The following is a 13,595-nucleotide window of genomic DNA, read 5'->3' on the forward strand; positions in this document are numbered from 1 at the left end:
TCATAAATTGAGTCTATCCACGGGTTTATGTGTCCTTTTTGAACGTCTCACTGTAATAGCGGGAGTTGGTGCCACTGGAACATCTGATATGTTGTGATCGTTGGCCTCTGGAACATCTGGTATGTTGTGATCATTTGTTATGTGGTTTTCGGTTGGTATGTTGTGATCATTTGTTGCGTGGTTTTCGGTTGGTTCCTCTCTGACTCCTCCAAAATGGACTCCTCCAAAATTTGTTGGTATGAATACTTGATTTTGCTCATTCCTTAATGAAAACTCACACAAGTTTCGCCCTGAACGTCTAATTTGGTCTTGATGACGTCTGATTGTGCCACTGCTTGTGGATATTTCATAATTTCTTGGTCCTTCTTTTCTATTGATCTTTCCAAAGCCCCATTTGTTGCAGGTCCCATATAGGCGGTAAGCAACAGGGTCTTGAGCTTTAAATGATTTTTGCCTGTCAGAATATGATTTTGAGTCAAAATTTTGGTCCATTTTTTGTGACAAATCAGGATACAATAAGTCAAGTCTTGATCGAATTTGACGTCCAATAAAGAGATGTGAAGGAGACTGTCCTGTAGTACTATGTGGAGCTCTTCGATAGGCCATTAAATATCTCTGTAATTTCAACTCAATTGAGCCTTCCTCAAAGTGCATGGCTCTGATAGTATCTTTCAAGTCTTGTACATAGCGTTCTACTTGGCCATTAGTTGCAGGATGGTAAGGTGCTGATCTCTTGTGTCTAATTCCGTTAGATTGAAGAAATTTTTCAAACTCTAACGAAACAAATTGCCTTCCGTTGTCTGACACTAATATGTCAGGGATTCCAAAAGAGCAAAAGAATTTCCGCAAAGCCTCAATGGTTTTATGTGAATTTATAGTTGTAAGTGTTACAATCTCTGGCCATTTACTGTAGGCATCCACAATTAGGAGAAAATAATGGCCATAAAATGGTCCTGCAAAATCAACATGAACTCTTTGCATAGGCCTTGAAGGATATTCCCAGTGGTGAACTGGTGCTTTGGGTGCTTCATGTTGTACTCGTTGACATCCCAAACAATTTAAGGTCATATTCTCAATGTCTGCATCAATTTTAGGCCACCAAACATACGAACGAGCTAGTCCCTTCATGCGAACTATACCCACATGAGCCTCATGAAGTTCTTTCAAAATTCTTGGACGAAGTTGTTTGGGAATCACCACACGATTCCCTTTTAATAAGCATCCAAGCTGAATTGACCATTCTTGTTCGTTAGAAGACATCGGGTGATGTATTGGCTCCCCTCTGATTAGTGATTGATAAATATCTCTAAGATCTGGATCAGATTGTGTATTTTTTGCTATTTCTTCAGCTGTGACAGGTAAAGTATAGATTTGTTCTATTTCATGAACATCGGCTGAGTCAATAACAGCAGCTTCTTCAACATTTTTAGGTAGTCTTGAAAGTGCATCAGCATTAACATTATCTTTGGTTGATTTATACTTTATGTCAAATGAAAATGCCTGAAGGAATATAGCATAATGTTGTAGTCTTGTTGCGGCCATAAGTGGTATTCCATTTTTCGGTCCAAATATTGATACCAGGGGTTTGTGGTCTGTAACTAGGGTGAAATGACGTCCATAAAGGTATTGGTAAAAGTGTTTAACTCCAAAATAAATTGCCAGGGCTTCTTTTTGAATGACACTGTACTGTTTTTGTGTTTGTGATAGTGTTTTGGAAGCAAATGCGACAGGTCTTTCGTTTCCATCCGGAAACACATGAGAAAGAATTGCCGAAATTCCAGATTGACTAGCATCTGTTGCTAGAATGAGTGGTAAGTGTGGGTCAAAATGGCATAGTATATTCTCTGACATCATTTCCTCCTTCACCAATTGAAAATCTCGTTCACATTCTTCAGTCCAATTAAAAGGTACATTAGCTCTTGTGAGATTAATAATAGCTTGCATCTTTTCACTTAAGTTTGGAATAAACTTTCGATAGTAACTTATCAACCCAAGGATTTGTCTAACTTCTTTCACATTACTTGGTCTCTTCAGGTTTCTTATTGCTTCAGTAATATGTTTACTTTTACTTATTCCCTTTGACGAGACATGGTAACCAAGAAAGTCAATCTCTGGTACAAGGAATTGAGATTTAGAAACATTAATGTGTAAATCGTTGTCTTTGAACCGATTTAATACAGCACGGAGTCTTTTCAAATGTTCTTCCTCACTGTGGGCTGTTATTTTGACATCGTCAAAGAAAACATCAACACCATCAATACCTTGTAGAATATTTTCCATTGCTGATTGCCAAATAGCAGGTGCACTTGCAATTCCGAATGGTAGACGATTTACTCGATATAGACCTTTGTGTGTATTGATTGTGAGCAATTCTCTGTATTCTTCTTTCACTGGCATGTGTAGGTAAGCTTCGGATATATCAATCTTTGTAAATTTAGTCGAATTACCCATTCTGGCCAAAATATCATCAATGCGGGGCATGTTGTGTTCTGGTATTACCAAATGGGGATTGAGGGTTACTTTGTAGTCTCCACACAGTCTGATATTCCCATTTGCCTTCATAATCGGTACAACTGGAGTAGCCCAAGAACTCTGATTCACCTTTGTAATTATACCTTCTTTTTCTAGTCTGTAGATTTCTGCACTAACTTTTGGTAACAAAGCATAAGGTAGTGGTCTAGCTTTTTTAAAAACTGGTGTAGTGTCAGGCTTTAAGTTAAGAAGTGCTTCTCCCCCTTTGAAACTTCCAACTCTTGGTTCAAATATGGATTTAAATTCCATTAAAATATCGTGTACTTTGGGATTTGAGTGTTTAACTCTATTCAAGTCAGCTCCGTGAACGTTATTTATGTCTGACCAATTTATTTTAATCGATCTCAGCCATTCCCTACCAAATATCGTATCTCTATTACCATCGACTATATACAATGGAAGATATTTGGTTTGGTTACCGTAACCAACCTGAACAATGGTTTTACCCAATGGAACAAATTCATTTTTGTTGAAATCTCTTAATATTATGTCTGGATTCATTAAAGGTCTGTGTTTTGGGAAAAACTTGGAAAAGTTACTTTTTGACATCAAAGATACCCCTGCTCCTGTATCTAGTTCAAACGGAATAGTTTTCCCATTTATTTTTATGTTTAACATTATTTTCCTAAATTTATCTTCTGATGTATTCATAGAACAAATGTCAATAACATTAGTTTCCTTATAGAGGGATCTAACAGAATTTTTCATATTTTGTTGTAGAAATATTTCACTTTGATCTTCAAACGAGTCTGTTATTTGTTTTACATTTCTTGAAGTAGTGTTAAATGTAGTCTTATTTTGTCTTTGCAATTTGATAGGTGCATTAGGATTCCTAAAACAAATCTTTGCTAGATGCCCTATTTTTTTACAGAAGTTACATGTTGTATTTTTGTGTTTGCATTCAGATATGTATTCATGTAACTCTCCACAACGGTAACATTGTTTAAGATTGGTACTGTTTTTAGGTTTTTGAAAACTTTTCTGTTGTACAACATTTAAGTTAACCGGCAATTCATTGTTTTCATGATTGAATTTTGATTGGATTGTTATTGAATCGTTTTGAGCCTTTTCAATTACTTGAGCCATGTCTACAGCTTTTTCAAAACTCAAATCACTGTCACTTAGAGTAATTAACCTTGCCTGTATTTTTTCATCCCTTAGCCCGAGTATGAATTGGTTTCTCAGGGCTTTTGACAGAAATGTGCCAAAATTACAATATCTAGACAACTTTCTAAGATCCAATGAAAATTCAGAAACGTTTTCTCCTTCATATTGGTGTCTACAATGAAATTTGAATGTCTCTGATACTTCATTTGGTTTTGGTGTAAAATGTGAATTAAGAGTTTGAACTAATTCAGCATAGGATTTAGTTATAGGTGATACAGGATGCAATATATCCCTAAGTTTACTGTAAGTGTCTGATCCAATACAGTGAAGTAACGTAATTTTCTTTTTGTCTTCCGAAATGTTGTTATAAATGAATGATATCTCTAGTCTTTCCATATACATTTCCCATGTTTCATATCTTTCATTAAAGGGTCCAATCAATGCTGAGTTAATCATTTGAATGTTTTGAGATGTATTTGAATTACTTGTACTCACCTCCATCGTCGCCAAATTGTTCTGTATGTAATTAGAACTAATAATAAATGTATTTGTAAAAGTACAATTTTAACCAACTTTATTCAACACAAATTAAAAACAAAGTGAAGAAGTAAACATTATAACCAGCTGGTGATAGTTATAAAATAAATAATCAATAAGTAAAGATAGACATTTAGGATGTAACAGTATCAATGATTAGTAATTAACAAATACTATTTTAGTAATTTAAAGCAATAAGGTCTTCAATATCGCACAATAGATATTGTACTTTGTTTAACTATGATAGAAAGGACACTCTAGACCAGGGCCGATTTACCGAATAGGCAAGGTAGGCATGTGCCTAGGGCGCGAGGCAATTGGCATTTTTGCGATCGCGGTAAACTGTAATCCCTTGCGGCCGTGTAGACACCTTAACAGTCTCCCACAATTGCGGCAAGATGTTAATTATTTTCTGCGGTTGTACATACGTCATCATCGTCCGTCTCCTGCGATCGCGGCAAAGTTCTGACTATTTCCAGCGGATGTGTGGATATAATTATCGTATGTTTTCTGTGTTATCGTCTTCCTTGATCGCGGCAATATATGAACATATCCCGCGGTCGTGATGAGATTCGTCTACCGCGAATGAGGCAAAATTGTAATCTTTTCCCGGGGTCGTGTGGACATTATCATCTTCTTGTGTGATCACGATAAAATTCTGATAATCCCTCACAGCCGTGAAGACATCATCGTCTCCCGCAGTCGTGAGGCATTGTCATCCTCTCCCGCCATTGCGGCAAATGGTCATCATCTCCCGCGGTTGTTTGGAGATCATCATCGTCTTTCGCGAATGAGGCAAAATTCTTATCTTTCCCGTGGTCGAGTGAACATTATCATCGTCTTAAGCGATTGCGGTAAAATTCTGATCATCCCTCGCAGCCGTGTAGAGTAGACATCATTATTGTAACTCCCGCGATCGTGTAGACATCGTAATCGTCTCCCGCGGTCGTGAAGACATCGTAATCGTCTCCCGCGATTACGGCAAAATGTTAATAATATCCCGCGATTGTGGAGATCATTATCGTCTTCCGCGATCTTGGCAAATTTCTGACTGTTTTCCGCTGTTGTGTGGACATTATCTTCGTCTTCTGTGATTGCGGCAATGTTCTGAACATCCCTCGCGGCTCTGTAGATCTGACTGTCGTATTGCGCGATCGCGGTAAAATCATGATCATATCCCGCGGTTGTTTAGACATTATCATCGTCTCGTGCGATCGCAGTAAAATCATGCATGATCATATCCAGTGGCCGTTTAGACATTATCATCATCTCAAGCGATCACGGCAAAGTTCTGATCATCTCTTGCGGCCTTGTGGAGACATATTATCGTCTCCCGTCTACCGTGGTCATGGAAACGTCACTGTTGTCATGCGCCATCGGTAAATTGAAAATTCCAGGTAGAAATACAAAATGCACACATAATTCCCGGTTAAAAAAAATCACGCTTAATTCCCGGTTGGTGGTCACCCTGTATATATTGCAAAGGGGCGCTACTATTTTAGTTGTGCCTAGGGCGCTGACATGGTCAAAAACGGGCCTGCTCTAGACTTGTTTGATTATATATCAAAAAATTAAATAGCATTAGTAGTAGTATAATTATTTAACAGTACGCGCTTAACAGTGTTTTGTTTGTGTAACCTTTTGATGTTCATTGTTGCAGGCACAACACTGTGGTGTCTGTCAACGGTAGCAAAAGTTAATTGAGGAAGTAACGCAACTGCAGCCTGTATACGTCAACCTCCTCCAACACTTAAGTCCCAGGTGAATATCCTATGTTTGATGTCCTAGAAACAAAAATGTGGTTCAGATTCCACTATAAACTGTAGGTCCCTTAGTTGCCATTAAATTGTATGGGCTATTAATTAACAGCTGTTTCTATGGAATATGTCGGCAAGTCGGCCTTAGTCACTAAGAAGACTAAAATATCACGCCACTACACTCATCTCCATCCACACTTGGCTTAAAATACCTACTTTGTATGGTCGCCATTTAAATGGAAAGTATTGAAAAAAGTATTAAAAGTACAAATGAATCAACAGAGTTGTTTTAATCATTAACGCTAAAAGATTTCTTAAGCTACATAATTTTAAGTCATTATAACTTATTTGGTAGATTTTTTCTAGCCATATTTAGGGACGTTGCGATGCCACAATTCTTCCGATACTTGGTATATATAGTATACCGTATCGTAACTGCAGTATTGATGCCACAAGAATATCGCAACAAAAGTATCGATACCGCAAGTATCAAATAAGTACAGTCTCGAATAAATTAATTTTGCAATTTCCAAGCCAAGACTAACAGTTAGTCTTGTTGTAGGAATAAAATGTTCTAAGTTAGAACGTTATTAAATATTACTAATCAACCAAATTTAAAGACTGCGATGGACTTGTGCACTGCAGTGGGACACACACAATCACAATGACACAACACACTGAGATGACCCGTTTTCCTGTGGGAAACTATATGTTTGTAGTTCAAAAACGTTCTTATCAGTGGTGGAGCAAAACGCCAAACTACAAAAAGTCTATACCTGTTAGACAATATGGATAAAATAGAATCAAGCCTTCCTCTATGGATTGGCGACAAACATCAGTAGCAGTTGACGACTGAGGCCAAAAAAACCTAAACAAGGAACATGCTGGATGCGTCAATTTCGATTCACTATGTTTTTGAATACTATTCAAATTCAAATTCAAATTCAAATAATCTTTATTTGTTAGTAGTATACAATACATACATAAATAGTGTCAAATATACAGGTATTGAAAAATGAAAAACAAAGGTTTCTTAGAATTAACAATATAGGCTATGCAAAATTTGACATTACCTCCTACAACTCATCGAAAGAATATATAGCTTTGCTGATGAGGTACTGCTTCAATTTAATTTTGAATTTTTTTGTTGACACCTCATCTGTTATGGAATTTTGTTAACAAATTTTTAACCAGCATATTTAGGTTTCTTTTTGAAAAGTTCCAGAGTGTGATAGCTCATTGCGATACAGCCCCGATTTCTGGTGTTATATTCATGATTGTTACCGATTAGCTCCAATTCCTGAAATCTATTTTTTATGGATAAAACAGTTTCAAAAACATACATTCCATAAACAGTCATTATGTTTTCTAATTTAAAATAATCTTTAACTGAAGTTCTGGGTTGTAAATTACGAATAATTCTAATGGCTTTTTTTTGCATTATCAAGATAGAGTTTAAGTTTTCTTTAGTAGTTGCACCATAAAGAGATAGCCCAAATGATATCACTGAATGGATGTAAGAGAAATAAACAACTTTTAGAGATTCTTTTTCACAAAAATTTTTCAACCTAACCAATGCATAAAGGCCAGAAGAAATTTTAGTGAGTAATTGTTCAACATGACGGTTCCATTTAAGTGTACTTTCTATTTCTAATCCTAAAAATTTTATGCTGTCTTTAACCTCAATTTTTTTATCAAATATGGTAACATTAGGTTGAGTTATATTTTGAGCTGATCGAGTTTTAAAACAAATAATATTAGTTTTTCAGGATTTAAAAGCAAATTGTTGGCATTAAAAATTTTTGTTAAGAGAGTTAGGTCGGAATTAATTTTAATTTCTAATTCAGCAACGGTTGATGCAGTGATTTTCAAATTGGTGTCATCAGCATAAAGACAAAGTTTACTGAAATCAGAAAGCTGAGGGAAGTCTCTTAAATAGCAAATAAATAAAAGGGGACCTAAAATGGATCCCTGTGGCACCCCATATTTAACTGCTGTAATATCGGAACGATAAGGGATTTTATAATTTTTGTTGTTATGGTAAATAATTTCGACAAACTGTTTTCTATCATGAAGGTAAGATTTTAGCCAGTTTAAAGTATTGTTTTTAATTCCTAATTTACTCAATTTCAAAATTAATAAATCATGTGATATTGAATCAAAGGCTTTACTAATGTCCATGAACCCGCAACTTTACCTTTATTGACTAGACTATCTATAACAGATTCAATGAAGTCTGTGGCAGCTGTAATAACAGACCGACCATAGCGGAAGCCATGTTGACAGTCCTCAAATAGATGATTTTTTTCCAAAAAATTTACCAGTTGATTATAAACTACTTTTTCATAAATTTTTGAGATAGCTGGTAACAATGCTATAGGGCGATAGTTTGATACAATTTTCTTGTCTCCTTTTTTGAAGAGTGGTTTTAATTTTGTAATCTTAAGTTTGTTGGGGAAAATACCTGAAATTAAGGAAGAATTTATAAGATGAGTAATAGGTTTTAGTAAGAGTGATTTAGCTTTTTTTAGAAGTACCACAGGGACATCATCATACCCCATACTGAAAGAATTTTTTAGGCTGCAGATAATAGCATCTATGTCCTTCTCATCAACAAAGCTAAAACCAAATTTCCTGTCACATGGAAGTATCTCACTCCCAGTATTACTACTGCTATGATCATCTCTGGCTTTCTCTAGATTCGACAAGACACTGTCATCCACAATATTTGCAAAATAATCAATGAACTGATTACAAATCAATAAAGGATCAGAACCAACATCATAATTTATTTTTAAATTTATATTTTCAGTTTTTAAAGAGCCAGTTCCTACTTCAGAATTAATTATCATCCAAGATGTTTTATTAACATTACTAGAATTACTAATTTTCTTTTTGTAATATTCTTTTTTTGAAGATTTTAATTTTTCTTTGTAATGTTTGTTCATTTTTTTAACTTTGTCCAACAAAACTTTGGATTTAATATCTCTCGCTGTTTTACTTAAATCAATAATTTCCTGTCTTTCTGTCTTAAGTTCCTTAGAAATCCATTTATTTTTAGTGTGCTGTCTTGAAAGAGTTTTAGGGAAGCATTCATTAAAATGATCAATGAAAGTTTTATGAAATGTGTCATACTTATTTTCAACCGGTGATAAGAAAAGATCTAACCAAGTTTCATTTTGTAAAATATTAATAAATTGTTCAATATTAGAGTCGCTGAATTTTCTTTTGAATTCATAATAAAATTGAGAAGAATTATTTAACATTTGATTTTTATGTTTATTTATAATTTCTAGAATTTGTCCATCGTGGTCTGAAAGTTGTGTGTTAATACCGACTAATTTGTAAAATTGGCTGTCTAAATTTGTAAAAACATGATCTATTGCTGTTTCAGTTGATTCAGTAATCCTGGTTGGAAAATCAACCAGAGACTTAAATCCATTTGCTACTACAATGTTTAATAACATATTACTATTACTATTATTAAATTGTAATAAGTCAATATTTATATCCCCCATGAAAACCACGTGTTTATATTTAAAATTCAAAACTTCAAGCATTATATTTAGTCTGCGAATAAATTCTGCTTCATTATGTTTAATAGGATTCCTGTAACAACCAATAATGAGTAATTTACCGCCTTTAATTACATTATCTACCTCTATCATACAACATTCAAAAATATTTTCAGATATAAGGTCTTGGATTTCAGACAAAACAATTTCTTTGCAATGAATATATGGTTTTGATAAAATTACAACCCCGCCACCTCTAGACTTTTTGCGACCAAAACTGGCAACGAGGTTATAGCCATTAATATTTAGTCTTGGGAATGTTGAAGTTAACATTTTGTGCTCAGTCAAGACAACTATACTAGGATCAAGTTCGGTTAAAGTTACATCTAACGGTTCTAATGATGACACTATACCTCTAATATTTTGGTGGTAAATACTTAAAGCTAATTTGTTTTCATTACATTTTGGTTGGGTTGAGCTAAAGCTAAAAAAGACTCCTTTTGTTCTGAGGTTGGTCTGGATATATCTGCTTCCATCACATCACTAACCACTGCACTCCCCAGATTGGCTTTATTCCCCCCCCACATCACTCACTGCTAGAGGCTTCAGAGGTGTAGATCTTTGTGTAGGAGAAGCAAGATGACTGGATTGTTGACCCTCACAACAATCACTAGAATCTTGCGCTGCTGCTTCAGCATATGTGAGATGTCCTGGTGAGACTCGTGGCTGGCTAGGGCTGTTCTGTGGTGGTGGCAGAGGTGTAACTGTGGTGGTGGTGGAGGCTGATGTTTGTATGGTGTCCTGCATCTGTCTGTTGTGTTCAGCGGAGATAGCAGCCCTGAGTTGTTTCACAAACATATCTTGAGACAGTCCATTCCTCAAGGCTCTGTAAGAGTTTTGGTTGTATGTTACTATGATGACTTTTGCTTTTGTTTTAAGTTGGAAGTTTACAATATTTGAGGCGAATAAGTCTATTGAAATGTTGTCTCTTATGCAACCCATTGGCGAGCATACTAATGTCGTAAAGTTTCTCTTTCGAAAATCCATGATGAGCTCTTGAAATGCCGCATTATACTCATTCCTATCTGGCTTTGAGAAATACACAGGCTTAGTCACCAGGCTGTAAACTGACCCTTTAGGTGTTTCTTGAAATGTCAGGTGCTTGTCACAGTAGTTACCATAGTCTGGCTTACCAAAATAGCTCTTGAATTTGACAGCCACTCCAGCACTCATATGTCTGTCTGATGTAAAGTCTGCCGAGATACAGTGGGAAAATGCTGCATTCTTGTCTTCACCATACTTTTTAAAAACTTCAGTCATTCCACATTCAATAATTTGTATGCCCAATTTTTCTTCAGGTACCGTAATGTTATTATGAGATGTGATTGAGTGTCAATTTTTATTGCTTTAACAATTTGTTCACACAACAGTTTTTTCCCAGTCCCATTAAGGTGCTGTCCATGTTGTGTAAAATGGTGTCGACGTAACAAAGAGCAGTCTACCAATTTGAAGTTCTTGATTTTTAAAATATGGTTTACTCGTCGAATTTCTCTATTAACAATATGCTGAGGAAAGAGGTCGAATCTGTGGAACAGAGGAACAAAAAGGATTCTTGTGTGACTATGTTTTTTTATGAAATTTTCAAATTGTTCTGGAATTTCTTTCGATGGATTAAGATTTGCATTTAACATTTTTTCAACATTGTTAGCTCCAGCAATTATTACAGCAGTGTCTTTGCTGCATTGGTTTTTAATATTACCATCAGCGTTTTGAAGAATGTACTCCACAGGTGCTCCTGGGTTTGTGTTGACAAACAGTTTTGAGTTCAAATTGAGATTTGGTTGTAAAGTCTCATATAGTTTTCTACCATGACTGTCAGCATAAATATTAAGTCCCACCGACTGGATACCCTGTGGGGTACAGGCTTCAGGTGTTACTTTATTCTCATCGATATTATTATCATCTTGGCCAGCAATCTTGGCCTTTTTTTTACTTCCACTGACATCTTTCTGTGCTCTCGCATAACTAGCGTTACCACTTTTTGTGAGTGTGAGTGATTTTTCTTGAGTTTGGGTGTTTTTATCATGTTTGGCAACTTGTTTATGAGTAAAGTTTGTGTATTCTGTTATTAGCTCATACAATAGTCCGTCTGTCAAAAATACATGATTCTTTAGAACATATGCTAGTACTGATCTTTTCTTTATGAGTTCTAACTCACTAACCAGTACTTTTCCAACAGTCTGAAAATTTGGTGATGATTTACTCATGAGATGATAGAGAAGATTTTCAACAAAAAGACAAATGTAAATCCCACAGTCGTATGAATTTATTTGTCTTGATGATTCTATCGGTGTGAAATCACTTGGCGTTAGCTTGAGGTAGGCAGATATCTTATGAGCTATGACCTGGGCATGAGCAATATTTGCATTCAATAAGGAGTCGTAATAGTAGAAAGCATTTGTATTCTTGTACCATACCATTACACTCTAATGTCCTCCTTCAAAAGAGCTTTCAATAGCATCATTCACTGGAATTACTATTAGGTTTTTATTGTGAAGCTGCATTGGATCTAAAAAATGAGAATAATCTTCTAGGCTCTTTATAGCATGACTTATCAATGGGTTCAGGATGATACATGACTTAGATAATAAAAAACGATTATTTAGTAGCTCGAAATACTGATTTAGAGATTGGTCTGTGAGAAAGCTTTTGCCCAGCAGTTCATCAGCTAGCAAAGTGCTATTGTAGTCACTAGATGTTTGTGTTTGAACAGAGTTTACTTGAAATATTCCTCCTCAATTACAAGACTAATCATCCTATAATAGTGGGATTTGCCAAAAATTTTATAATTTAACAAAGGTAATTAAAAGTAACTGTCAGTCAAGCTAGGATACATTTTAATAATTCTTGGTACTGTTTTAGATCCATCCGACTGTCGTGCGTGTCTACTTTTACAAGATCTCATAGCGTGAAATACAACTAGCCTCACATGGACCATTACGAAGATTTTGACATCAGGTGTCCTCTGTGAAATTTAGAGGTAATTTTTGTATATTTCTCATAACTAAATGCTTACAAGTTTCAGTAAACGATAAATAACAAATTGATCAAATATATTTAAAAAACGCAAGTAATACGACCTTATAGTGGCATACAGTAGACTTCCTCTTATCCGGACTCCGCGGGACCGAGGCCAGTCCGGATAACGGGGTTTCCGGTTAAACCGACGTACCCAAAAACTCAATAAAACGGACTGTTTACTGTGATATTCGACTTAAATTTTGGAGAGCATTGTATTTAGACACGTGATCACTGGTCTCAAATATGTCCCGCGAGAACAGTCGTTTCAGTACTGCCCACTTCCTGCTGATCTAGTCCGGTTAAACCAATGTGCTGATAAAAATTGTCCGGTTAAACAGATGTCATTTCCGCCGAGTGTAGTCCGGTTAATCTGATGTCCGGTTGAAAGGTGTCCGGATAAGAGAGAGTCTACTGTATTTGAACTAGCCTCCTTGGCTAGGATGTCAGCATGATGGAGACTTTTTTTAGAAAGTCTCATAATCTTAACATTAGATCTAAATTTGGTTTCAATAGAACTTGTTTCATGTATTTTGCAGTGGAGAGTCAAGGTAGTTTACAATAATATTACATTCTCTGTGATGTTTAGTTTGTAAATAATTAATAGATATAATTTAAAAGAAAATTTATATTTAAATATCTTTTTAAACTCATAAAATCTATCTTTTAACTGATGTTTGCTGACTTGGACTTTGTTATTTGCAGGTTTTGAGTAGCTGTCGTACCAAAGGTAGGAACTTTCCTTTATTGTGCATTGAGTGTTTTGCCATCATTCATCGGATTGAGTCTTCGCTCCACTGAAGAAATCCCCATCGTTTAGTCTCAGGTTATTAAAAAGAGGTTAGGAAGGGACAATTTTTTTGTTTACAATTTAGGAAACTCAAAATTTAGGCAAATAGGAGGCAAGTAGTTCTAGGAAAACCAGATAAATTTATTATTAATCAATATAATTAATATTTAGTGTTAAGATTATATCAGATCAGGGATTTTCAGGTTTTTTTTTTATCAGATAGTGTTAGGTGAAATTTTACTTTACTTTTCTATGAATATGTAGGTTAGCCATAGACTT

The 13,595-nt window shown here is 35.4% G+C and overlaps 1 protein-coding gene across 1 annotated transcript; it reads right to left on the reverse strand.

Moving 5' to 3' along the window:
• LOC128984819 (uncharacterized protein K02A2.6-like) lies at positions 1-2,562 on the reverse strand. The gene is made up of 2 exons (XM_054404187.1): positions 2,448-2,562; positions 1-773 (listed from the first exon to the last, which is right to left on the reverse strand). The coding sequence occupies exons 1-2, from the start codon at positions 2,560-2,562 to the stop codon at positions 1-3; spliced, it is 888 nt and encodes a 295-aa protein (XP_054260162.1).
• Between the last annotated feature and the right edge of the window lie 11,033 nt (positions 2,563-13,595).

The sequence above is a fragment of the Macrosteles quadrilineatus genome, unplaced genomic scaffold (assembly GCF_028750875.1).
Source record: "Macrosteles quadrilineatus isolate MER2022 unplaced genomic scaffold, UCM_ALF_1.0 Scaffold_2__2_contigs__length_208266976, whole genome shotgun sequence".
NCBI classification, from domain to species: Eukaryota; Metazoa; Arthropoda; class Insecta; order Hemiptera; family Cicadellidae; genus Macrosteles; species Macrosteles quadrilineatus.